At 43.0% G+C, this 22,443-nt stretch overlaps 1 protein-coding gene across 2 annotated transcripts in view; it reads right to left on the bottom strand.

Annotated features, from left to right (window-relative positions):
• Window positions 1-10,677, bottom strand: part of KCNIP1 (potassium voltage-gated channel interacting protein 1) — a 552,728-nt gene extending 542,051 nt beyond the window's left edge. For both annotated transcript variants that reach the window (XM_084636953.1, XM_084636954.1), the window contains exon 1: window positions 10,575-10,677. In XM_084636953.1, coding sequence (XP_084493079.1) covers window positions 10,575-10,635 — 61 coding nt within the window. In that variant the 5' untranslated portion in view covers window positions 10,636-10,677. The remainder of the gene's footprint in view (window positions 1-10,574) is intronic.
• Between the last annotated feature and the right edge of the window lie 11,766 nt (window positions 10,678-22,443).

The raw sequence follows: 22,443 nt of genomic DNA, 5'->3' as shown, positions 1-22,443 counted from the left end.
TGAGTGTATGAAAACTAGCAGAATTACAACTGTTACATATAGCCCTAAAGAGCTAAACTTAATAGATATCTACTCCTGGTAGATAAAATAGCGGTCGGTTACAACTCCACTACCTGGGGTTTGGCCTCATTATCTTGTTAATGTCTTTGTTAACAAAGTTTAGTTCAAACCTACTACCTCGGCTTGACTGCTCCTAGGGGTCTTCCCTTAGGACTGCTCAGCCCACACCCTAGATCTACTCATTGTTTAGAGTCACTCCCACCTCACTTACATCTGTAATGAGCTACCTGTCTCTGAGGCAGCAGAAGACAGTTAAGGTTTTCCAGCAGACTCAACAACTCCTTACACAGGTTGATTCACTGAAGAACATTGCCAGCCTGTAATACTAACACAATAGTACACTTACCCACTCTCACATAAGCTTTCTTCACTCATTGCCAACCCAGCAAACTGAAGCTCTCAATTTAATCGGCACAAAAAAACCTCATTCCTCCCCCAGATCCTTGCACCAACCTTCATGCCTTCATTCTCCTGTCCCCATTCACTGCCCCTTTTTTATCTGCCCCAAGTTGCTCAGAAAATTGCAGGAAGGAAAGCAACATTTTTTGAAATTTTTCACTTTTGTCAATTTTGTTTTCATTTAAATTTTCACAGCAGCTCTGATAGCCACTCATAATCTGATCATTTATATTATGAATGATCATACCACCACGTCTTGTGTAACAGTTTATTTATTGTATTATTAATTATTTATTTTATATAAATATATGGTGACCTTTTCAATACACCTGTTAGCACAACCCCAAATACACAACTTCTGATAAGTGCCAACAGAACACCACAAATTTGGAATTCCTGGATCAACCTCTCTAGATTTTTTGGCTCATCTCTCTACTCTGAAAAAGTGGCGTAGTTTAGGTTTTGGAGCAGTTGGGCAGTTATTTTAAAATCAGGCTTATAATTAGAGTTGGTTGGAAAATGTTCCACCCACCCCACCTCCAGGAAAATGTTTGACTCCTCAGCCCAAAAACTCAAGTATTGAAATAATTTGGTAAAACACCCACAAGATTTCAGTTCAGAAATGTCACTGAAGTGCCTTATGAGAACTGTAGTTCAACAGCCTCATGTTCTCATTCTCTTCTATGTGTTGGCCTCTCTGGTTGGATTGCCTCTCCTACAATGACCCTGGACTTGTCTCTTAGGGTACGGAGGCAGCACATCACAGGGATCCCATGGCCTCAGTGCATATGGGGACCTGTAGTCTGGTTGAGAAGCCCTGCTCATAGAGGAAAATGGGTTCATAAGGCACTTGAATTACAGCTCCCATGTAGCACCATGGTGACATATCTAAATCAAATATTTTTTTGGGGGGGGCAATATTTCTACCAGCCCTACTTATAGTGGGGAAAAAACTTGACTGATTGTTTAGCTCATAATCTGTTGTTTGATGGCAATGTAGACATACCCAGAAATACAAGCATCCCAAATAATGCCAATAAAACCTTTGTGTTGGAGAAAAATACATGACTTTGGTACAAAGTCTGGGTTACTCCCATTCACTGGTTTCAGATTCTCAACTCCTGGTGACTTTACATAGTCTAACATTAAGTGATATTAGAACCAGGGCTTATAATTCCAGATAAAGCCAATGAGAAGATTCAAGGACTGAGAAAAAGAAAGCTGCAGAGAATATTTGAATTTGCATTTCACATGTGTTGGTATGAAAACCCCAGGGGGAGAAATTTAGTGGATTGTTAGGCTGAGAGCGTTCCACCCATCTTTCTGTTATAATGTAACTGACTTCACCCACAGATGGGAATGTCAACACTTCTGTTGCACATTACACAATGACTGATTGTGAAACTTGGATGAACTTTTCATTTTACTACCTTCCCTCCCAATGCTAGATGAAATTTTAGCAATCTGTTAGTTTGACTAGCACCATGTCAAGAATGAAAGGGTTGATTCCCTCGTTACCAGATGTGGCAAAAGCGTGAAAAGTCTTAGCATGCGTGTGTGCTGTGTGCGCGCTGATTGTTCAAAACACATGAAGACAGAGGTGGTTGGAAAATTTTTGACAAAACTTTTTTGTCAAAATGTTGATTTGTGAAAACCAAAACTTTTTGCAGGCAAAGGTCAATTTTAGACTTGAAAATGGTTTCAAAAAATTGTCAAAACATCCTGGGCTGATATTTTTGAACTGAAAAATCAATCTGTTTTTTTCTGATTTGAAATAACTTACTTTAGAAATGTGAAACTAATTAGAATAAAAATGGTCAAAATCAAAATGAAACGCTTCAAAAATATCTAAATAAAATGTTTCAATTGACTTGAGCTTATTCTTTGTTAATTTTCCACTTGCAAAAGTTTGAGATTTTGACTTTGTGTCTTAATTTGGGACAGGAAAAATTCTGAAATCTCAAATTTTTGTGGGATGAAAAAAACTATTCCCTCCCTATCTCTACATGGAATACATTCATGTTGGGTATTATGTACTTTAACTTATTTTTTTTTTAAACTGGCTTATCAATTTTTTTTATATTTGCTTAGGGATTGATATAAAGGCATACCATCAATTTGACAGTCACATGTACATCTCATAATGTAGATACTATTGTTTCAAGTAACACGTCAGGTAATTAACTGGAAGATTACACATATTTCTCTCTTCTTTTAGATTCTTTACTCTTGGCATTCTAGTGTCAGAAGGGTTCAGAATTCCCATGCTAGCTCCCACTATGTCACTTGAAGCAAGAATTTCAAAAGAGCACAGCATGCAACATGCCTAGCTCTCAGCAAACTCAACCCCTTTGTGTATAATGACAGGTTTCAGAGTAGCAGCCCTGTAAGTCTGTATTTGCAAAAAGAAAAGGAGTACTTGTGGCACCTTAGAGACTAACCAATTTATTTGAGCATAAGCTTTCGTGAGCTACAGCTACAGCTCACTTCACTGAATGCATTCGATTAAGTGAACTGTAGCTCACGAAAGCTTATGCTCAAATAAATTTGTTAGTCTCTAAGGTGCCACAAGTACTCCTTTTCTTTTTGTGTATAATGAGTTGGTCAACAGCTGCACTTTCTGTCTCATTCACTAGCATACTACCAAATCCTCTTGCTAATTTGGGGGCAGCTCCCCTGTACACTTCCTCGGGCTTTGCAGGAGATTTTGCCAGTAATGGCAGCAGCATCTCAGCTGAAACCAAAGAGGCAGCAGGCAGATGCACAGAAGTGAGGAATGAGGGAGGAAGAAGCGTAATACAGCTCGCAGACCCCCAAAAGATCATAAGTATCACACAGCAGAAAAACCCTTTCATCTTTAGGGTGTTTAATTTTTTTTTACTATGTTGTCATCTGCTCAATTTTTTAAATCAGTGAATTATTTAAAAAAAAAATCACATAACCAAAAATCAATCTGAAACTGTCCCTCTAATATTTTCTGCTTGCTTCTATGCAACAGAACCTGTGCAATGTGATGGGAAGGCCCATAAAAATCACTTCAGTTTCCAAAGCTTCATGCATACATTCATGACGCAGAATCCTGAAAGGCCAATACATTAAAAGGCAGCAAATTGAGGAGATCCAAGAAAACAATTTCTAATGAAATGTACAAACACAGTACCACACGATGTTATTGAGGCAATAGCCATAAGTTTCACTGCTTATGTGAACAGAAAAAACTTCCGCCGCTATACTAATATGGACAGAAATCTAAGGGTATGATCCATGGAGTCTCTACTAGCACAGCTCTCTCTCTCTCTGTAGCATAAGCAGATAGCATAAACACAACCTACACTGATAGAAGTGTTTTCTGTTGGAACACCACCTCCCCAAGCAGCAGTATCTACGCTGACCAAAGCATTCTTCCATTGACATAGCTGAGTGTACACTGGGCATTAGGTCAACCCCGTTAGGTGCTCAGGGGTGTGGTTTTCTCTCTCTCTCTCTCTCTCACTCACACACTCACACACACACACACCGTAGCTATGTTGATTTAACTTTTAAGTGTAGACCATGCCTAAGAATTATCAATCCTTATGCTTCAGGGCAATGGTCGATCACCTGCTGGGGTCAGGAAGAAACATCTGAGGATGGTGCATTAAGGGCATGTGTGTTTGAGATAGGGGAACGAAAGTAACAAGAATTATGCCTTCCTCTTAGCCCTGGTCTACACTATGGGTTTAGGTCAAATTTAGCAGTGTTAGATCGATTTGACCACACAACGAAGCCATTTTTGTCAACTTAATGGGCTCTTAAAATCAATTTCTGTACTCCTCCACAATGCGGGGATTAGCACTGAAAGCGATATTGCCGGGATCGAATTTGGGTTAGTGTGGACGTAATTTGACGGTATTGGCCTCCAGGAGCAATCCCACAGTGCTCCATTGTGACTGCTCTGGACAGCACTCTCAGCTCGGATGCACTGGCCAGATAGACAGGAAAAGCCCTGCAAACTTTTGAATTTCATTTCCTATTTGGCCACCGTGGTGTGACCATGCAGAGCTCATCAGCAGAGATGACCATGGAGTCCCCCGCCCAAAAAAAAATTGCAAAAGAACTCCAGCATGGACCGAACGGGAGGTACTGGATCTGATCACTGTATGGGGAGACAAATCCGTGCTATCAGAACTCCGTTCCAAAGGACGAAATGCCAAAATATTTGAAAAAAAATCTCCAAGGGCATGAAGGACAGGGGCTATCACAGGGACCCGCAGTGAAACTTAAGGAGCTCAGGCAAGCCTACCAAAAAACCCAAGAGGCAAATGCTCGCTCGGGGTCAGAGCCCCAGACATGCCGCTTCTATGATGAGCTGCATGCTCTATGCAATGAGCTGCATGTAGGGGGTGCCACTACAACTACCCCACACCTGTACGTGGACTCCTGCAAGGGAGTCTCACACAATAGGGATGAGGAAGATGAGGAGGAGGGGGAGGTTGAAGATAACACCAGGCAAGCGGAGAAACCATTCTCCCTGACAGCCAGGAACTGTTTATCACCCTGGAGCCAATACCCTCCCAACCCAGGCTCCCGGACCTTTAAGGCGGAGAAGACCTCTGGTGGGTGTACCTTTGTAAATATTATACATGGTTTAAAAGCAAGCATGTTTAATGATTAATTTGCCCTGAAGACTTGGGATGCATTCGTGGCCAGTACAGCTACTGGAAAAGTCTGTTAACGTGTCTGGGGATGGGGCAGAAATCCTCCAGGGACATCTCAGTGAAGCTGTCCTGGAGGTATTCCCAAAGCCTTTGCAAAAGGTTTCTGGATAGGGCAGCCTTATTGCGTCCTCCATGGTAGGACACTTTACCATGGCAGGCAAGTAGCACGTAGTCTGGAATCATTGCATAAGAAAACATGGCAGTGTGTGGTCCCGGTGTTTGCTGGCATTTAAGCAACATCCATTCTTTATCTCTCTGTGTTATCCTCAGGAGAGTGATATCATTCATGGTCACCTGAATGAAATAGGGGAATTTTATTAAGGGGACATCAGAGGCGGCCATTCCTGCTGGGCTGTTTGCCTGTGGCTGAAAAGAAATCATCCCCACTGTTAGCCACGCAGTGGGGGGAGGGGTGAAGCGATCATCCCAGAGAATTGGGTGTGTGGGGGGGGTTAAGTTGGGTTTGTGCTGCACGTTAACCCAAAAACATCAGCCCCTCCTTTTAAATGGCCAATGTGTCTTTTTCAATTTTAATCCCTTTTTTTCCTCCCGCAGCTGCAAATGTTTCAACGCTGCAACTAGCATCTCCATCCCAGAGGCTAGCACAGATAAGAAGGCAAAAAAAACTGCACTCGCGATGAAATGTTCTCTGAGCTCATGCAGTCCACCCAAACTGAAAGAGCCCAGCAGAATGCCTGGAGGCAGACAATGGCAGAGTCCAGGAAAGCACAAAATGAACATGAGGACATGAGGGACGCGCAAGAGGATAGATGGCTGGAACAACAGGAGAGGTGGCAGCAGCGTGATGAAAGGAGGCAGGATGCAATGCTGAGGCTACTGGAGGATCAAACTGATATGCTCTGGCATATGGTTGAGGTGCAGGAAAGGCACAGACCGCCACTGCAGCCTCCATGTAACCAACCACCCTCGTCCCTAAGTTGCATAGCCTCCTCACCCAGATGCCCAAGAACGCGGTGGGGGTGGGTGCTGTGGGCACCCAACCGCTCCACCCCAGAGGACTGTCCAAGCAACAGAAGGCAGGCATTCAATAAGTTTTGAAGTGCAGTGTGGCCTTGTCTTTCCCTCCTCCCCTACCCCACCTGGTGCTTCACTCCTCCCCCCACCCCTTCCGGACTACCTAGGCAGTTATCCCCCTATTTGTGTGATGAATTAATAAAGAATGCATGATTTTGAAACAACAATGACTTTATTGCCTCTGCAAGTGGTGATCAAAGGGGGGAGGGGAGGGCGGTTGGCTTACAGGGAAGTAGAGTGAACCAAGGGGGCGAGTTTTCATCAAGGAGAAAAACAGAACTGTCACACAGTAGCCTGGTCAGCCATGAAACTGGTTTTCAAAGCTTCTCTGATGCGCAGCACGCCCTCCTGTGCTCTTCTAACCGCCCTGGTGTCTGGCTGCATGTAATCAGCGGCCCGGCAATTTGCCTCAACTTCCCACCCCACCATAAACGTCTCCCCCTTACTCTCACAGATATCGTTGAGCACACAGCAAGCAGTAATAACAATGGGAATATTGGTTTAGCTGAGTCAGTAAACTGCGCCAGCGTGCTTTTAAACGTCCAAATGCACATTCTACCACCGTTCTGCACTTGCTCAGCCTATAGTTGAACTGCTCCTTACTACTGTCCAAGATGCCTGTGTATGGCTTCATGAGCCATGGCATTAAGGGGTAGGCTGGGTCCCCAAGGATAACTATAGGCATTTAACATCCCCAAGGGTTATTTTCTGGTCTGGAAAGTAAGTTCCTTGCTGCAGCTGTTCATACAGACTAGAGTTCCTGAAGATGCGAGCGTCATGTACCTTTCCTGGCCATCCCATGTTGATGTTGGTGAAACGTCCCTTGTGATCCACCAATGCTTGCAGCACCACTGAAAAGTACCCCTTGCGGTTTATGTACTGGCTGCCTTGGTAATCTGGTCCCAAGATATGGATCTGCATTCCGTCTATGGCCCCACCACAGTTAGGGAATCCCATTGCAGCAAAGCCATCCACTATGACCTGTACATTTCCCAGAGTTACTACCCTTGATAGCAGCAGTTCAGTGATTGCATTGGCTACTTGGATCACAGCAGACCCCACAGTAGATTTGCCCATTCCAAATTGATTCCCGACGGACTGGTAGCTGTCTGGCGTTGCAAGCTTCCAGAGGGCTAACGCCACTCACTTGTGAACTGTGAGGGATGCTCTCATCTTGGTATTCTTGTGCTTCAGGGCAGGGGAAAGCAAGTCAAAGTTCCATGAAAGTGCCCTTATGCATGCAAAAGTTTTGCAGCCACTGGGAATCATCCTAGACCTGCAACACTATGCCTTCCCACCAGTCTGTGCTTGTTTCCCAGGCCCAGAATCAGTGTTCCACGGCATGAACCTGCCCCATTGCCACCGGGATGGCCAAATTGCTGGGGCCCGTACTTTGAGAGAAGTCTGTGTCCATGTCCTCATCACTCTCATCACCGTGCTGCCATCGCCTCCTTGCCTGCTTTTGCAGGTTCTGGTTCTGCATATACTGCTTGATAATGCGTGAGGTGTTTACAATACTCATAACTGCAGTCATGATCTTAGCTGGCTCCATGCTTGTCATGATATGGCATCTGCAGGAGAGCAGAGTTCCAGGGGAAGCTGTGGTTGGATGACCAATTTTGCTGCCAGGACACAACAGCTGAGCGGACTGCACACTTGCTGTGGTATGGCAAGACAAGAGCAGCTGAGCAGAGTTTCAGCGGAAGCAGCCCTGTGAGTCCACCAGCGGAAGCGATGGATGACAACGATGGTTTGCAGACCTACTGCACCGTCTGCTGAAAGCAGTATGGCGCCCGCACAGAAAAAAAGACATGAAACTATTGTCTGCCATTGCTTCCACAGAGGGAGGGGGGGACTGATGACATGTACCCCAAACCACCCGTGACAATGTTTTTACCCCATCAGGCATTGGGAGCTCAGCCCAGAATTCCAATGGGCGGCAGAGACTGCGGGAACTGTGGGATAGCTACCCACAGTGCAACACTCCGAAAATCAAAGCTAGCCTCGGTACTAGGCTCCGACACACTCCGACAACTTAATGCGCTTAGTGGGGACAGCCTACAGCACCATCTAGCACAGATTTGGGAATTACAAACATCGCACTGTCCATTCTACTTGTCCCTAATGTAGTCCTCAATGAGCTGGGGGATCCTGCAGCTGCCAGTTTGGCAGGACTGTCTGAACTGGCTCTGTCCATCAGGTTATTATAATCAGCTGCAATTAGCAGTCCCACAGGCTGCATTGTTCTCTACCTGCAGCTGAGTGGTACCCAGAAACTTAAAGGTGTGAAATTCTATGCTGGCTTTGAAAATAGTCAAGAAAATTAAAAGGAATTACTTCTGACCCGCTCTTTACAACTGGGTGCCACGCTTACTAGTGAAAGCAAGAGGAGAACACATTGGCACCAAATCAGAAATGGCTCTATGAAAGCAGGTTTTGGTACATATCGCTAAAGGATCACTTCCAGCAGATATCAGTAAGACTGAGTTCCACTGTAAATGTTATTGTATGTGACCAGATGCTGGATTTTTACTGATGATGAATTCAAACAACAAGCAATTTCTAGCCACCCACTAGAGAAAAGCCAACCACAAGCTGTCATAAGGAACATATAGATTCAGCAACAAATTACCTATATTTAGATACAAATTCCTTCCCTGGCGACTGCACCTTGATGTGGCAGGAAGTCTTTTGTGTCCTAGTGACCAGAGAGCTATGCAAGCAGGAGTTTTAACTCCTGGTAGGGCTACCCAAACTGGACAGGTCAAAAGGCATGGACCCAATGAAAAGCAGCCCACTGGTTGGGGGTTGAGCGATACACCAAGCACCTTTCCTTGGGATAAATTTAAGTTATAGAAACACAACAAGGTAACCATTCTGGCAAACAGCCTGAAACACAGGGGTGGTGGAGCCTTGTTTGTGCCCTAAGTGATATCTTACACTGCACGGAAGATTCAGATTCAGACGCAAATAGGTGCAGCTGGAAAATGGTTAAGAAGGCCATGTTGTCATAGAAGTTGGTATACTCAACACAGCATGTTCGGTACATCTGTATCTTGCTGTGCCTAAACACATATTGACTCCAGAGGTTTAGATGTGTGACTCAACATCTAGATGCTATACAATTATGGCCTCATTATCAATAGCAAAGACAAAGGAGATGCAATCCATCCACAGGCGCTTAGTAAAAGTGATGATTGACTCTGTCTAGTCAATAGCGCCAAAGTCCATTTAGCTGTCTTGTACAAGAAACGGTTCTACAATTTTACATTTGTTTGCAAACTTAAAATGATCACCTCCCACTCCAATCCACTCCCAAACCCTCTGCACCCTACCTCTCCTCACCCCCATATCCCTTTACAGTGATAGCTTGATAAAACCCATTTGATTTGTTCTAAGTATTTTTTTTATTTTGCCTCATGATCAAAGCTAGGAAATTGTATGTCAACTTCCACTCCAAGCATACATCAGGGCTGAGCTACAAATCCAGTGGAAGTTCAGATTTACCCTAGAAATGCTGATGGACTATTAATTGCAGTGCTTCAGCTCTGAACTATATTCCAATAGCAAAAAGACTCCCTAAAGTTTGAGGCTTTTTACAATACACATTGTATATTTTTCAGTCCCGCCCCCTTCCGTGCTTTCAACTTTTTGTTTAGCAGAACCCTGGAATTTTTTAAATAACTCCATGAAAGGAATGGAGCACAGACTGAGCAAATAAGTACCCTCTCAACATTACTGAGTTCCTGAAAAAACAGCATTTTAGATTCTGGACATGTGGATTTAAGGATTAAAAATCCCTGGATTGCTGCTTGCTTTCTTCTCTGCTCTGAGCCTCTTCTCCTTCCCCTTCTTGTGAAGAAATCCTCTATCTTTTCCCTCCAGATAATTAACATAAAACATGCTGTGGCAATGTTTCATAGTCGGATTATTAAAAATACAACAGTCCCTCTGATGGTAACTTTTTTTTGAAAGTACAAGGCAGCTGGAAGAATTTGCCATATGTATATATTTGATTCCCTGCCTAGTAGATTTACAAAGCATGGAATTGGGAAGAAAACAGGTCTCTTCTGCAAGTGCTCTGCATGTGAAACGGCTGAGTTCTACTCCGTACACATCTGTGTGAAGGATTGCCTTATTTCAGAAGGTGTAACAGGCACCCTCTTTCCCCCCCAAAATACCTAGAGCAAATACTATCTTGCCCATGTAACCCCCCAAGCCCCTTAACAGCCCACTCCCATCCTCCTCTGTAAATTAGACCTCACATAAATAGTGATGGGCTGGTTTCAAGTGGCACATGTTCATGATTTTCCCCCTCTGCTGTCAAACCCGATGTTAGTAAATACACAAAAGAGGCAGAAAAAGCAAAGAGGAAATCCTTACCTTTTGAGGGTCGTCTTTGTCTGGTTTGTAGAGAAGAGAATGTACCCATTACTGCACCCATTGCAACAGCAACTTGAGGGGTTTTTTTTTTTTGTTCCTCCCACCAGCCCCCAATGAACCAAAATCTATTTGGGGAAAAAAGAAAAAAGAAAGGAGGAGGGTAAAAGCAAAGCACTGCAGCTCAAAGCTTAACGCTTGCTGAAAGCTGAGGGTTTTTTTTTTTTCAGTCAACACACATGCACTGACTCACAGCCGGCTGCACTGTTATTATTCAAAACAGCTCCCCATCAAAATTTAAATGCTAGATAGATTCCCTCAGACCAGAGCTGACAGCAGATGCATCAAAATATTTACTGGAGCACAGCCACATAAACACACAGGCTAATTCTTCCTCTCTTTCCCTTATGGCTCCAACCAGCAGCCTGTAGGTCTACAGAGAAAGCATCAATGCATCTCTTCCAGTGCATACTAAACTACAGTTCTGTAGACATAGTAAGGGTCTTGGGAGGATGCTAGGGATCTGGGCTCTGTACCAATCATCAATGAATGAAAATCTACTCAGTGGAAAATGGATAGTGAACTAGCTGTCAAAGTTGCAGCTGTGTGGAATGCACTCTCCTGATGATTAATATTGTCTTATAAAAAGGTAGAAAATAACATTCTCTTAAACTCTTCTGATGCACGGGACCCAGGGAAAGGAAATAAGTGTGCAAGGGGGGTAGGAGAGAGGTGGCAGGGGAGGGGGAAGCAGATAGTAAATTTCAACACGGCCACTCTCCATACACTCTGACATGTCAGATGCATGGGAAATGCAGTTGCTGATAACCTAATTCTGTGCAACTCATAAAGTGTGCATGTGTGAGAGACGCCACACTTTTAGGATATTAAAAACAGCATATTATTGAAGCAAACACCTATGAGTGTCAGATTTTTCTTGGTGAGATTTTTTTTCCAAAAATTTGATCCAGGACATAATATTGCGCTACATTAAATTACATATATTGCTAGGTTTGCACTGAACATGGGGAAGGGGAGGTAGAGAAAGAGTTAATGCCTTATCAGGTACCTGTCAGAAGAAGAATTCATTTGGTATTCACAGATGGTGTCTTAGAGTAAGGCAGCATCTGTGCAAATATTGCATTTGTTTGAAGAAATTCATTCTTACATTGCAGACTAAAGTATTTTGTCCCAAGAGGTTTCCTTTGCTTTCCTGTAACTTCTGAATGAAGATTTCATCAAATTCAAAGCTCAATGCATCTGAAAATCAGAAGTACTAAAAAGCCATTTTTACTGCGGATAAAGCATTTGGAGAGTTAATATTCAAATGGTTCCTACCCTGCATTTCTTGAATGCATATATATATTTACATCCCTTGTGTGCATCAGTAGACAGCTTTCATTTAGTGCTTGATCACAATCCATTCATGGAAAATGGAGAATTTTATTTGTTTGACAACTTAAAATAGGAGCACTTGTGCTTTTTAGTGGAGCATCTTTTTTAGAAATAGGATCTTGGTATCTAAGCACAACCCTCACTGAAGGCACATCTGAACTGACAACAGAAATCATGTTACTGCACTGTTTCCCCTTCCATAGGGGTGTGTCAAGTGGCTGGGATATATAGTAGTGTATTTGTGAGCTCACAAAGGTGTTTTTTATTTGCACCTATTGTCATTCACACTTGAGCTCTTCTGGCAAGTTGTCCCATAGTTGAGATCCTGGCACTGACAGATCCTACCAGCTGATAGTCTAACTCTGGGTTTCTCCAAGCTGCATTGGCCCGGAGGAGCATACCTGTCTGAGGACCAGGGAAAGCATGGGGGCCATACAGTTCTCCTTAAGGTACACAGAGTTTGTATTAAACATTTAAACCATTTTTATTTAAATATTACCTAATTCTAACACAACAACAAACAAAACCTGGTGTTCACTGCATCTCCCAGCACTCCAGGGCAGGGAGGGTGATGGTAGGTCTCTGTAGCCATCTCCTTGCAGAACAACAGCTGCTTCACACAGGTGTCTCTGAGGTAACAAAATCTCAGTCTATTCAGAGCTTTACGTACACCGGGATTTTTAATTCTGGTGGAGGTCGATGTCTTTGCATTGACTTTTCTTGCATTGGAGATGCACTGCTCTATGCAAACATCATCAGGCATCCCTGATCAGAAACATGCTCCCACATCCACCAGGGCAGGAGTAACATGCACACCAATAATTACAGGGCAATTACTGTAGTCATGAGTAACTGGTGCCAAGCACCTGGTGCTGGTACCTATGAAGAGCTAGTTGCTCATGTGGTTCTGGGTCTCCACTTTATTTCCAGCTTCTTATACAAGCTTCCAGGCTCTTCAATGGAAACAAGGAGGAGCCAAACTAGCTGCCGCTCCTGGGAGCTAATCCTACACCAGAGAAAGAAACAAAAGCTGTTAGCATGGACTGGAGCTGCCAGCCAAAAACCACAAAATAAAACCACAGAGTGTTCAGAGGAATAGGGAGAGATGACAACTAGGTGGCTGAGGAACAGATTCAGACAAGAAGGAGACCAAGCAGCAGAGGAATATGGGCAGCACGAGAGAGGAAGTGAACAGATTGGAGTGGGAGAAGAAATGAAGAGCAAAATGAGTGAGATTAAAAGATTAAGAGATCACGTTCTTCAGAGAGGTGAAACTACAACATTCAAGACCGCTACAAATAAACCAATAATTTACTAATGTTAATTACCCTCAAAAGCAGCTTCTGGTGTTTCCACGGCGATGCTCTGTGATGGGGTAAGAGGAAACAATCTCTTCAAGGTGTGCTTTGAAAAACCCAGTGAAAAAACTAGGAGAATTCTTGAAGTAAATAAAGTTGTTGCTTTCCAAAAATCAATGAGCAATTGCTCCTGTCACATCGTTCAAACATGAAACCACACACGAGTCTACACAGTGAGTCACCCGTTATGAAAAACAACATTAGAAATGTAAGTGCTCTAAAGTGAATCGTCACAAAGAGCTAAATTAATTATAAAGAAATGCCACAAGGAAAGTCAGATGGAAATTAACTCACTTCAGAATTCCTCCTGACACATATTGGACCCTGTCCAGGAGGAAAGCATAACAGATCAGCCTGTCCATATGGAGAAAAGGTGTGGGAGAAGGGGATGTTGGGTGATAGGAGACCAGCTCCTGTTGCTGTACACTGGTGGGAAATAGTAATTGGGTGCTAGGCAGAATGGGGGAGACAGTGTTTCCTATAATACCCATATTCATTATTCTTTGAGACTAGGAGAACAAGGTTTTTCTCTTGGCTAAGAAATTGACGCTGACAGCTTTTTGTGAAATAAAACCATTCCACAGAATTGGGGAAACCAGGTTCTGTACATAGGTGACAATTGCAGCCTTTGATTGTGTCATGTGCAATGTATAAGAGTGGCAGGCAGAAGAACCCTCTGACACACATGAACCCACAGCATAAGTCTCGTAAAAGCAGACCTCGAAGTACAAAGACATGCCAAGCTCTAATGAATTTCTATGTATGGCATATGGACGTAATAGGCCAAACATTTATTTCTGCCAAGATGAGTTTGGAGATTTACAGAGTCAAGAGATAAATATTTGCTTGTGATTTGATAAATGCTGATGTTCACCTCGCCAGTCTACATATATATTGTTGCATACGTTCAGAGCATCTCCAACGAAGATAAGTGAAAATCTCTGACATGGCACTGCACTTGAGAAGCATAGCAGTACTGGTTTTTTAGTTAATGCCCTACATGGCAGGTGCAGTGAAAGGTTCAGAAAAATACCTTGCTGAACCTTGCTGCAGCCAACGGGGGAACTCTTATTTGCATACTGCAGTCTAATTGGCTAGCATTGTTCCAGGCCTCAGTAACTATTGCTGGTTTCTTCAGAGGTTGGTACTGACTTGTTGCATCACTATCCTATCAGCTAATATAGCACCAAAATTATTATTCTTATACACTATGAAACAGTATTCATGGTGTTAACCCCTTTGCTGCATTTAACATGGCTGCCTACTTCTGTGCTACCACAAGGCAACTACATTTCACAGCAGAGAAGATACTCATTTATTGAACACAGCCAGTAGGTCTGGCCGCAGTGCAGCAGTTAATTACTGTTGAGAACATGTAAATATAGTGGCAGCAGTTGAAGAATTAAATTAATATTGATCTGCTCTGAGAACACTGATGGGGTTAATATGCTCTCCTCCGACTGTGGGAAAAGTTCAGTCATCACAGAAATTGCACGAACAGAGTGATTGGGATCATTACAGCCCACTCCCTGTCAGAGGATGAGATCCTGCTCCCATTGAAGACAATTGGTGTTTTACTATTGGTTTCAAAGAGTGAGAGACCAGGTCCTTGTTGTCATGGCTCTAGCAACTGGTTTGCAGTCTTTTTGCTGGCTGGGGGTTGTTACCATTGGTTCACGTGTTCCAGAGCTTTGTCAAAAGGCTCCAAAAGCTGCCACCATTGGCATTTCTATCTTGATGCCAGTGGCCATGGTTTTGGTTGTGTCCCCCTGAACTGCATCTTTGGCAGATGCTTGCAAACAGGACTCTGTTCTGGGGCATGAGCCCCTAAGTATGAACTGTGCTATGAATAGCTGTGGCTGTAGCTGCTTCTGGTTTTATTCGGGCACAACTTCCTTCACTAAAGATATTTGGGGGAGGGGAGACATTAATTCTGTATCCTCTGATACAGTTACTCGCACACTGCCTGAGATGACAGGCATACAGATGCAGATGCTGCTCATGAGCCACTATGACTGCTCCTACACTCCTGCCCTCACTTCCTTTCCCTTTGATTTTAAAATAGTCCATAGACAGAGAGAATTGACTTCCTTTAAAAATCAAGAACGAGGAAAACAACCTGCTGCATTTTTTTAAAAGCAGGAAATGAGAGTTTTTGTTGTGTTTAACTGATTATTGTCTTAAACTCCCTGAGCTAGTTCCTCCCCCTCCCCCATGTATGTATCTGAGCCAGGGCTGTGCCAAGAGGCTAGCAGAAGGCCTTGTGAACTATGAACCATGTAGATTCCATTGCTATCGAACCAGAACTCACTACTTGCTTTAATGCAGATAAGAAATCAATGGCATAATCTAGCCTGAAGTCCAAACCTCATGTGTTGACTTGACCTGCAACGGTGCTGTGTTGCCGCTGTACGCAATCGAGGAACCTAGACCTAGAGAGCAAGTGGCTGCAGAGGTGAAACATAAGGATTAATTAATTTTGTAACACAGGGCCTACACATCTCAGGGCTATTTAGATGAGCCAAATTAGGCCTTTGGACTTAGGAGAAGTTAGCTATATTATAAAGATAAATTTGCATGAGTAAGTTAATAATAAATCTGCTGAGTTTGTGTCTATGTTTGTGATATGCTGATGGTTCAAAAATAACTGCTGCATTTGGATAATAATATCTATGTCAGTAGACACCACAAGATGACCATTGATAGTCAGGGTGAAATGTTAGAGACTTTCTTAAGGTAACTGCCCGTGACTATGGTGATAAGATGTCATAAATGTTAATGACTACAAGGGGAACTAATGAGTTAGCCTATGAAAAATGGGGCACCCCAAAAGTAGTGGGGATGTGGAATTTCAAATAAGGAAGGGTTAAACGCCTTCATAAAAACATATGAACTCCAGTGAATGTCACAGTAACACACTATAAAAGCTGTATCCCAACCTGCATGCCTGGGTGGGGGAGACACCAGGATGATGCCCCTGGGTCAGGGTGATGATGATGGCAGGCTGTAGCAGTCAACTGAGACAAGGCTTCTGCAGTGGAAACTGAAAGTGAAGGATGGATTGTAGTGACGTGGTAAAGGAAAAATTGACAACGTACATGGTCTGTGGGATCCGTACCGAAAATGGCGGGTATACAAGATCTGAGCACAGTCTGTGGATAGGCCGGAGACTTTAGTCCACCAAAACAGGCTCAGGCCTTGCCCCTTTCAGTTCCACCTAGGCCAGTCACCAGGAGGCAGGGCCAGAAGGAGACACTGGGCTCCTTTGGGTGGGGTGGTTCACAATTGAGGGATCCCCAACAGAAGCACCTGACCCTGGTCCTGGCCCTGGGGCAGGGGAAATGCCTAGTGAGGAGGTTGGGGAACCCAGGGAAGAGGCACATGAATCTGACTCCGTGTTAGGGAAGGAGCAGAACTCCTGGCTTTGCTGGGGTTAGGTAAAAGTGTTATTCCCTTGTTAAGCGTGATGCTTGATCCAGGGGTGGATTCTGACTTTCTAGGAGGGATGGTTGGTGTTCGTGCAAACACACAGGGCTGGATCCAGGGACCTCATCCCCCACTGTGGGAACCCCCCTCATCACAGTTTCAGGAGAGCGTGGATATGGATAGGGAAAGAAGAGAGAGGAGTCAATCCTGATACCAGGGCTGTGGTCAGGGTATCTGAGCAGAGGGTACCATCTGGCAGCGATGGGGAAAAAGTGGGAGTTCTGTCCTGATGATCAGTTTTAGGTGAGAATTGCAACCTTTTCATCACACCACTGTTCCCAGAGTGCCATTAAAGCAATGCGTCGGAAGGAAAGGGCTCACATTTCAGTAGGGAAATCTGCTTTTTCTGTTACCCCCTGAAATCTATCTGAGCACTGTACAAAGCCTTTTCGCAAATTCTGCCTCCTTTACTTTTTAAGAGACTTTGGATTCTAAACTAGGAAACAATCTGAAATAATGGCTTTGCTCAGGATAAGGCACAGGATGCTTGAGAAGTGTGACTGCCACCACATCCTCAGGTGCTAGTAGCACCAAGAAGTTATTGCCAGGTAATACTACTCATAGGCAATAGGGAACTCATACACATTCCTAAGAGAGTAGCAGAGAGATGTTTAAGAGGATTTGTGGGAATGAGGCACAACAGTGGATCCTAAAACCCCTTTGTCAGGGTTCCTTCCCCACTCTGAACTCTAGAGTACAGATGTGGGGACCTGCATGAAAGACCCCCTAAGCTTATTCTTACCAGCTTAGGTTAAAAACTTCACCAAGGTACCAACTTTGCCTTGTCCTTGAACAGTATTCTGCCACCACCAAGCGTTTTAAACAAAGAACAGGGAAAGAGCCTTGGAGACATCTTCCCCCAAAATATCCCCCCAAGCCCTACACCCCCTTTCCTGGGGAAGGCTTGATAAGAATCCTCACCAATTTATACAGGTAAACACAGACCCAAACCCTTGGATCTTAAGAATAATGAAAAATCAAACAGGTTCTTAAAAGAATAATTTTATTTAAAGAAAAGGTAAAAGAATCACCTCTATAAAATCAGGATGGTAAATACCTTACAGCGTAAGGTACATAGAGAATCCCTATCATAACATCAAAACATAATCAAAACATAGAGAATCAAATCAGAGAGAATCCCTCTAGGCAAAACCTTAAGTTACAAAAAGACACAAAAACAGGAATATACATTCCATCCAGCACAGCTTATTTTACCAGCCATTAAACAAAAGGAAATGTAACGCATTTCTAGCTAGATTACTTACTAACTTAACAGGAGTTGTAAGGCTGCATTCCTGATCTGTTCCCAGCAAAAGCATCACACAGACAGAGCAAACCCTTTGTTCCCCCCCTCCAGATTTGAAAGAATCTTGTCCCCCCCATTGGCCATTTTGGGTCAGGTGCCAGCGGGGTTACCTTAGCTTCTTAACCCTTTACAGGTGAAAGGATTTTATAGCATTGTACACAAAAAGGTGGTTACTCTTCCCTTTATATTTATGACACCCTTATTTACCAAGAAAAGAGCAGGGGCAGCAATAGTGTAAACTGTGCTACACACAATGTGCCTCAGGACTGGCCACCTCTATGGGAAAGATGGCAGTTCCATCTCTGTTTACCTGTTCAGTCCTGGGTGTGTCTGCTGAAACTGCAAACTGTGACGGTAGTTTCTGTGAGGTAGCCACTTGTCTGCTAGAAGCTGCCCAAACATCACCTAGCAGGTATCAAACAGTAGTAGTGATTGGCCAGGAAAGCCCTAAACCAGACGCAACAAACTATGTGACTTTTTTATTTATAAGCATTTCTATGCTGCTCTTCACTGATTCTCTGAGTCTTCCCTAAGTATTTTATGGATTTATCCTCACAACACAGCTGTAATGTAGGGAAGAAATACTGCTGTTTTGCAGCTGGGGAAACCAAGGCAGAGAATTAAAATGAATAGCCCAGAGTGACATGATTTTTATGTCAAAGCCAGAAAAATTCTGATCAATCAATTCCCAGTCCTGCACTTTGGCTACAAGATTACATTACCAAACACCTGAGTCATCTCATATGTGAATTGAGAGAGAAAATGTGTGTGCGCACGCACAAATCCAAACACACACTCGCTGAGAATAACTTGAATCTCTGCACCATTTGAACTTCCACATAGTGTGCACATGACTGACAGGCAAGAATCAACGTTTTGGGGGGGGGGGGGTTCAGCCGCCAACAAAAGACACAAGCAGCTGAGGAGTTCTAAAGATATGTCAAAACTACATAAGAAATATGAGCATTAAATGTTGATCAGGGTTAATAACTCAGTCTTGCCTACACTGTAAGCTAAAGGCCAAGAAGTCTAGGGGGACGGGGGGGGGGGGGGGGGCAGGGAGAAGACAATGGTTTGCTTTCTTGTCTAACTGGGAATACTGTAACTATTTTATGCTTGCTTGTTCGGGGTGGGGTTACAGGCAGAGAGGGAGGGGGACAGTTTCAAGTGATCTCTTTCTGGCATGTATTCCTGCCTTAATGCCCTTGAACTACCTAACAAATAAGAATGGAAAGTAAAGGACATCAGATGAGCTAGATTCCATTTTAAATCTCCAAATGCAACAGAGATTCAGAGTGAGGCCTGAGAAGGTGGCAGAACCGTATGATCCTTAAATTGGAATTTCCTTACAGAGGGGTCCATACCTGCCACCACACAAGTTAAGAAATTTAGCACCCTGTCTCAGACCTTTGTCCATGTGTGTATCTGTCTCTAACAATCGTAATAGAAGAACACAGACCTATCATTCTTCCCATACAGTTAAAACTCACTGAGAATGTATGCATAGGCTACATTTGAAGAAATGTTCGAGAGATTAATGGTCATTTTTGCCTTTGTTCCTTTTAGCTGAAAGCTTCTTCAGCAGCAACTGAAGAATAATAGTCAGATAATTTCATGAAGAACCATTCATTTGCAAAATGGCTGCCATCTCCTATTCTCAATGGTACTGAGGCCACAGACAACCCTCAATTAGGTGGCCATTTGAAAGCGGATCTAGATTTTACCAAAGATGCCCACCCACTCTTCATTTTTTCCTCTCCACCTTCTGACAGCACAGTGGGAGGACATCCTCCTTGAGAATAGCTTGGCTTTGCTCCCGTTGGGAGTAATTAGAGGTGGTGTCCATTTTGAAAGGACTTCTTATTGCTTCAGCCCCATTTATAACAGCAAGAGGGAGACAGTTGTCATTTTGAAAGAGAGCATGTAACTGGGAACAGGCTCTCTGCTCAGTTCTATTCAGAAAAGTAGATGGCAGCCACTTTGAAAGAGGGCTTTTTTTTCTGACGGCCTCTGGAGGAGATTTTACTTGCCAGACTTTTCTGACAGCTAACTATCAAGTTATGAAAATAACAGGAACAAATAAACCAAAATAAGAAGAAATCAAAAAGTAAAGAATATGAAAAAAATCCAATGTCTTTAAAAATCAGTTTAATCTAAATTGGGACTGCTTACCTCATGGGATGGAGTTTATGTATGGAAAATGCACAATTGAGACACTAAACAATCTTAACAAATAGGGAGTTGTTAATTTCCTGGATTAGTTTTACTTGGTTTTGGAATAATTACAAGATACCTGTAATGTGTTTCACTCTAAGTCAAAAATATACACTCTCAACTGTCACTCAACTTTAGCAGAGTTTATAAAAGAGAATTCCATTAAGGACCACAGAAGATGAAGAATGACTCCAATAAAAGGGACATATGCTGTAAATACAACACTGGCTGGTGGACTGAATTATTATTACAATTGTATAGTAATTCATCCTGAAGGACTCTGAACTCCTTGATGAATCATGTATGTGCATCATCACTGACAGTTATTTTCAAATTGTGTTAAACGTAGTCATCAAGATTGTCTCTGGGCTCATAAGCAAATCAAAGAACAATTTAAAATGCAGCCAGCTCTAGGGTGGAGGCACAGGCAGGCATATAGCTGGGGAACAGCACATTGCCAAAAAGGGGGGAGAAGTCAGGCTATCATTGCAAAGATGTCTGTGCAAATCACACCATCCTATATGAACAAGGCCAGCAGGTCTTTACTATTCCTAAAAAGAAGCAGAATCTTGACTTTTAAAAAAAAGATGGGCCCAAATGAAAAAAAAAAGTTTAAGGATGTTGAGACTAGAGTTTATGTCTGGTCATTAAGAGAGAGGGAGCACAAATTCAAAGAATCTCTGCCGTTTGGCTGTGTTGGGACTCAGTTTCACTTATAAGGTGTAATCTGAGGCCCACACTGCATGCAACATTGTTTATCTGCCTTAGAAGGCAGAAGGACAGAGTCATCCTTGCCAAGATTTGATCCCGCTGTCTCAGGCCAGAGCTTCTGCTGATGTACATGCTTGTAGTCCCATTGTAGTCCATAGAGCTATGTTGATTGTACAGCTGCTGAGGATCTGGATCTGAATGTTTCAAACTTAATGCTAACCCCCTACGCAAACAAACATGGAGAAAAGAAAGGCTTTCCACTAAAGGTAAAGAAATTTGTCTATAGTAGGCAGTGTCTAATTTGCTCTAGAATTGTGTGAGGAGATTAGCTCAGAAACTAACATTCCTAAAACAGATACCCACTGTCCTGCTGGGGGTGCAGTTCTTGCAATGGTGTGCACAAAATTGAAATGTCCTTATTTATTTTTATTTCCAGCAACGTCCAGTGTGTACTAGGCCATTTCCAAATGTCGGAAGAGGCCTGAGAAGTACATCCAAGTTGGATATTGCAACTACATGCACAGTTCCTTGCAAGGGCCCTCCGACTTCAGTTCCATGATACACTAATGTTGTGGATGTAATTTTGGTGCCCACCTTAGCAAAAAAAAAAAAAAATATGAGACAGTGCATAGTCTTAGAAGCTCAGCATTCAGGTGTGTGAGCCTATGTTTTAATTCTGCACTTGGCAGTGGATTTAGGATTGCCTTCTCCTCTTACAGGTCCCCTTCACAACAGAACGTTCAACATTGAAAAAGTGAAACCAAGAAGGAAGGAAGGAATGGACGGGGTGGGGGGGGGAAGAGGGGGAGAACATATACATCAGCAATGCAGGGACATTTAAACACCACTGATCTGGTAGGGTCTTTATGGGAAAAGAAGGAGGGAAGAAAGACAAAGCTTTGGTCATAATCTGAAGTTCACATTAGGAAGACTGACCACACCCACACTTGTCCTTCCTTTGACATTGCTAATTTTCTGTCTGAACAAGTGAATCATTGGCAGATGTAGATCACAAAGCTCCAGACTGTTCTTTGTTTTCCTTTCTGATTCCCTCAATACGACTTATGCAGAAGAGTAATTTTTTATTTCAAATTTAATTCTTGTTAAAGAAATGAAAATAAAAAAATCAGACTATCAAAATCACAGGAGGCAGGGCTTTTGCAATAGTCCCTTTCAAGCTATGAACATTGCCATGAGAATTTCATTAACCCAGCAGAAAAGGGTTCTATCAAATAGACATAATGAATACAATAAATGCAGCCTTTGAATTCAAGACTCCATTTGTTCACAAAAATGTTCGCAGCCCTGTGACTATCACAAGCAGTTAAATATGAAGGATATTGTTAGTCAAGGATAATTCCTTGCTTTTTTTGCGGTGCTTTCTTATATATGTCATCTTCTT

Source organism: Lepidochelys olivacea, assembly GCF_965140295.1.
Source record: "Lepidochelys olivacea isolate rLepOli2 genome assembly, chromosome: 8".
In the NCBI taxonomy this organism is placed as follows: domain Eukaryota; kingdom Metazoa; phylum Chordata; order Testudines; family Cheloniidae; genus Lepidochelys; species Lepidochelys olivacea.
Note: the sequence above shows the minus strand (reverse complement) of the source record. Positions and strands in the feature narration are given on the sequence as shown.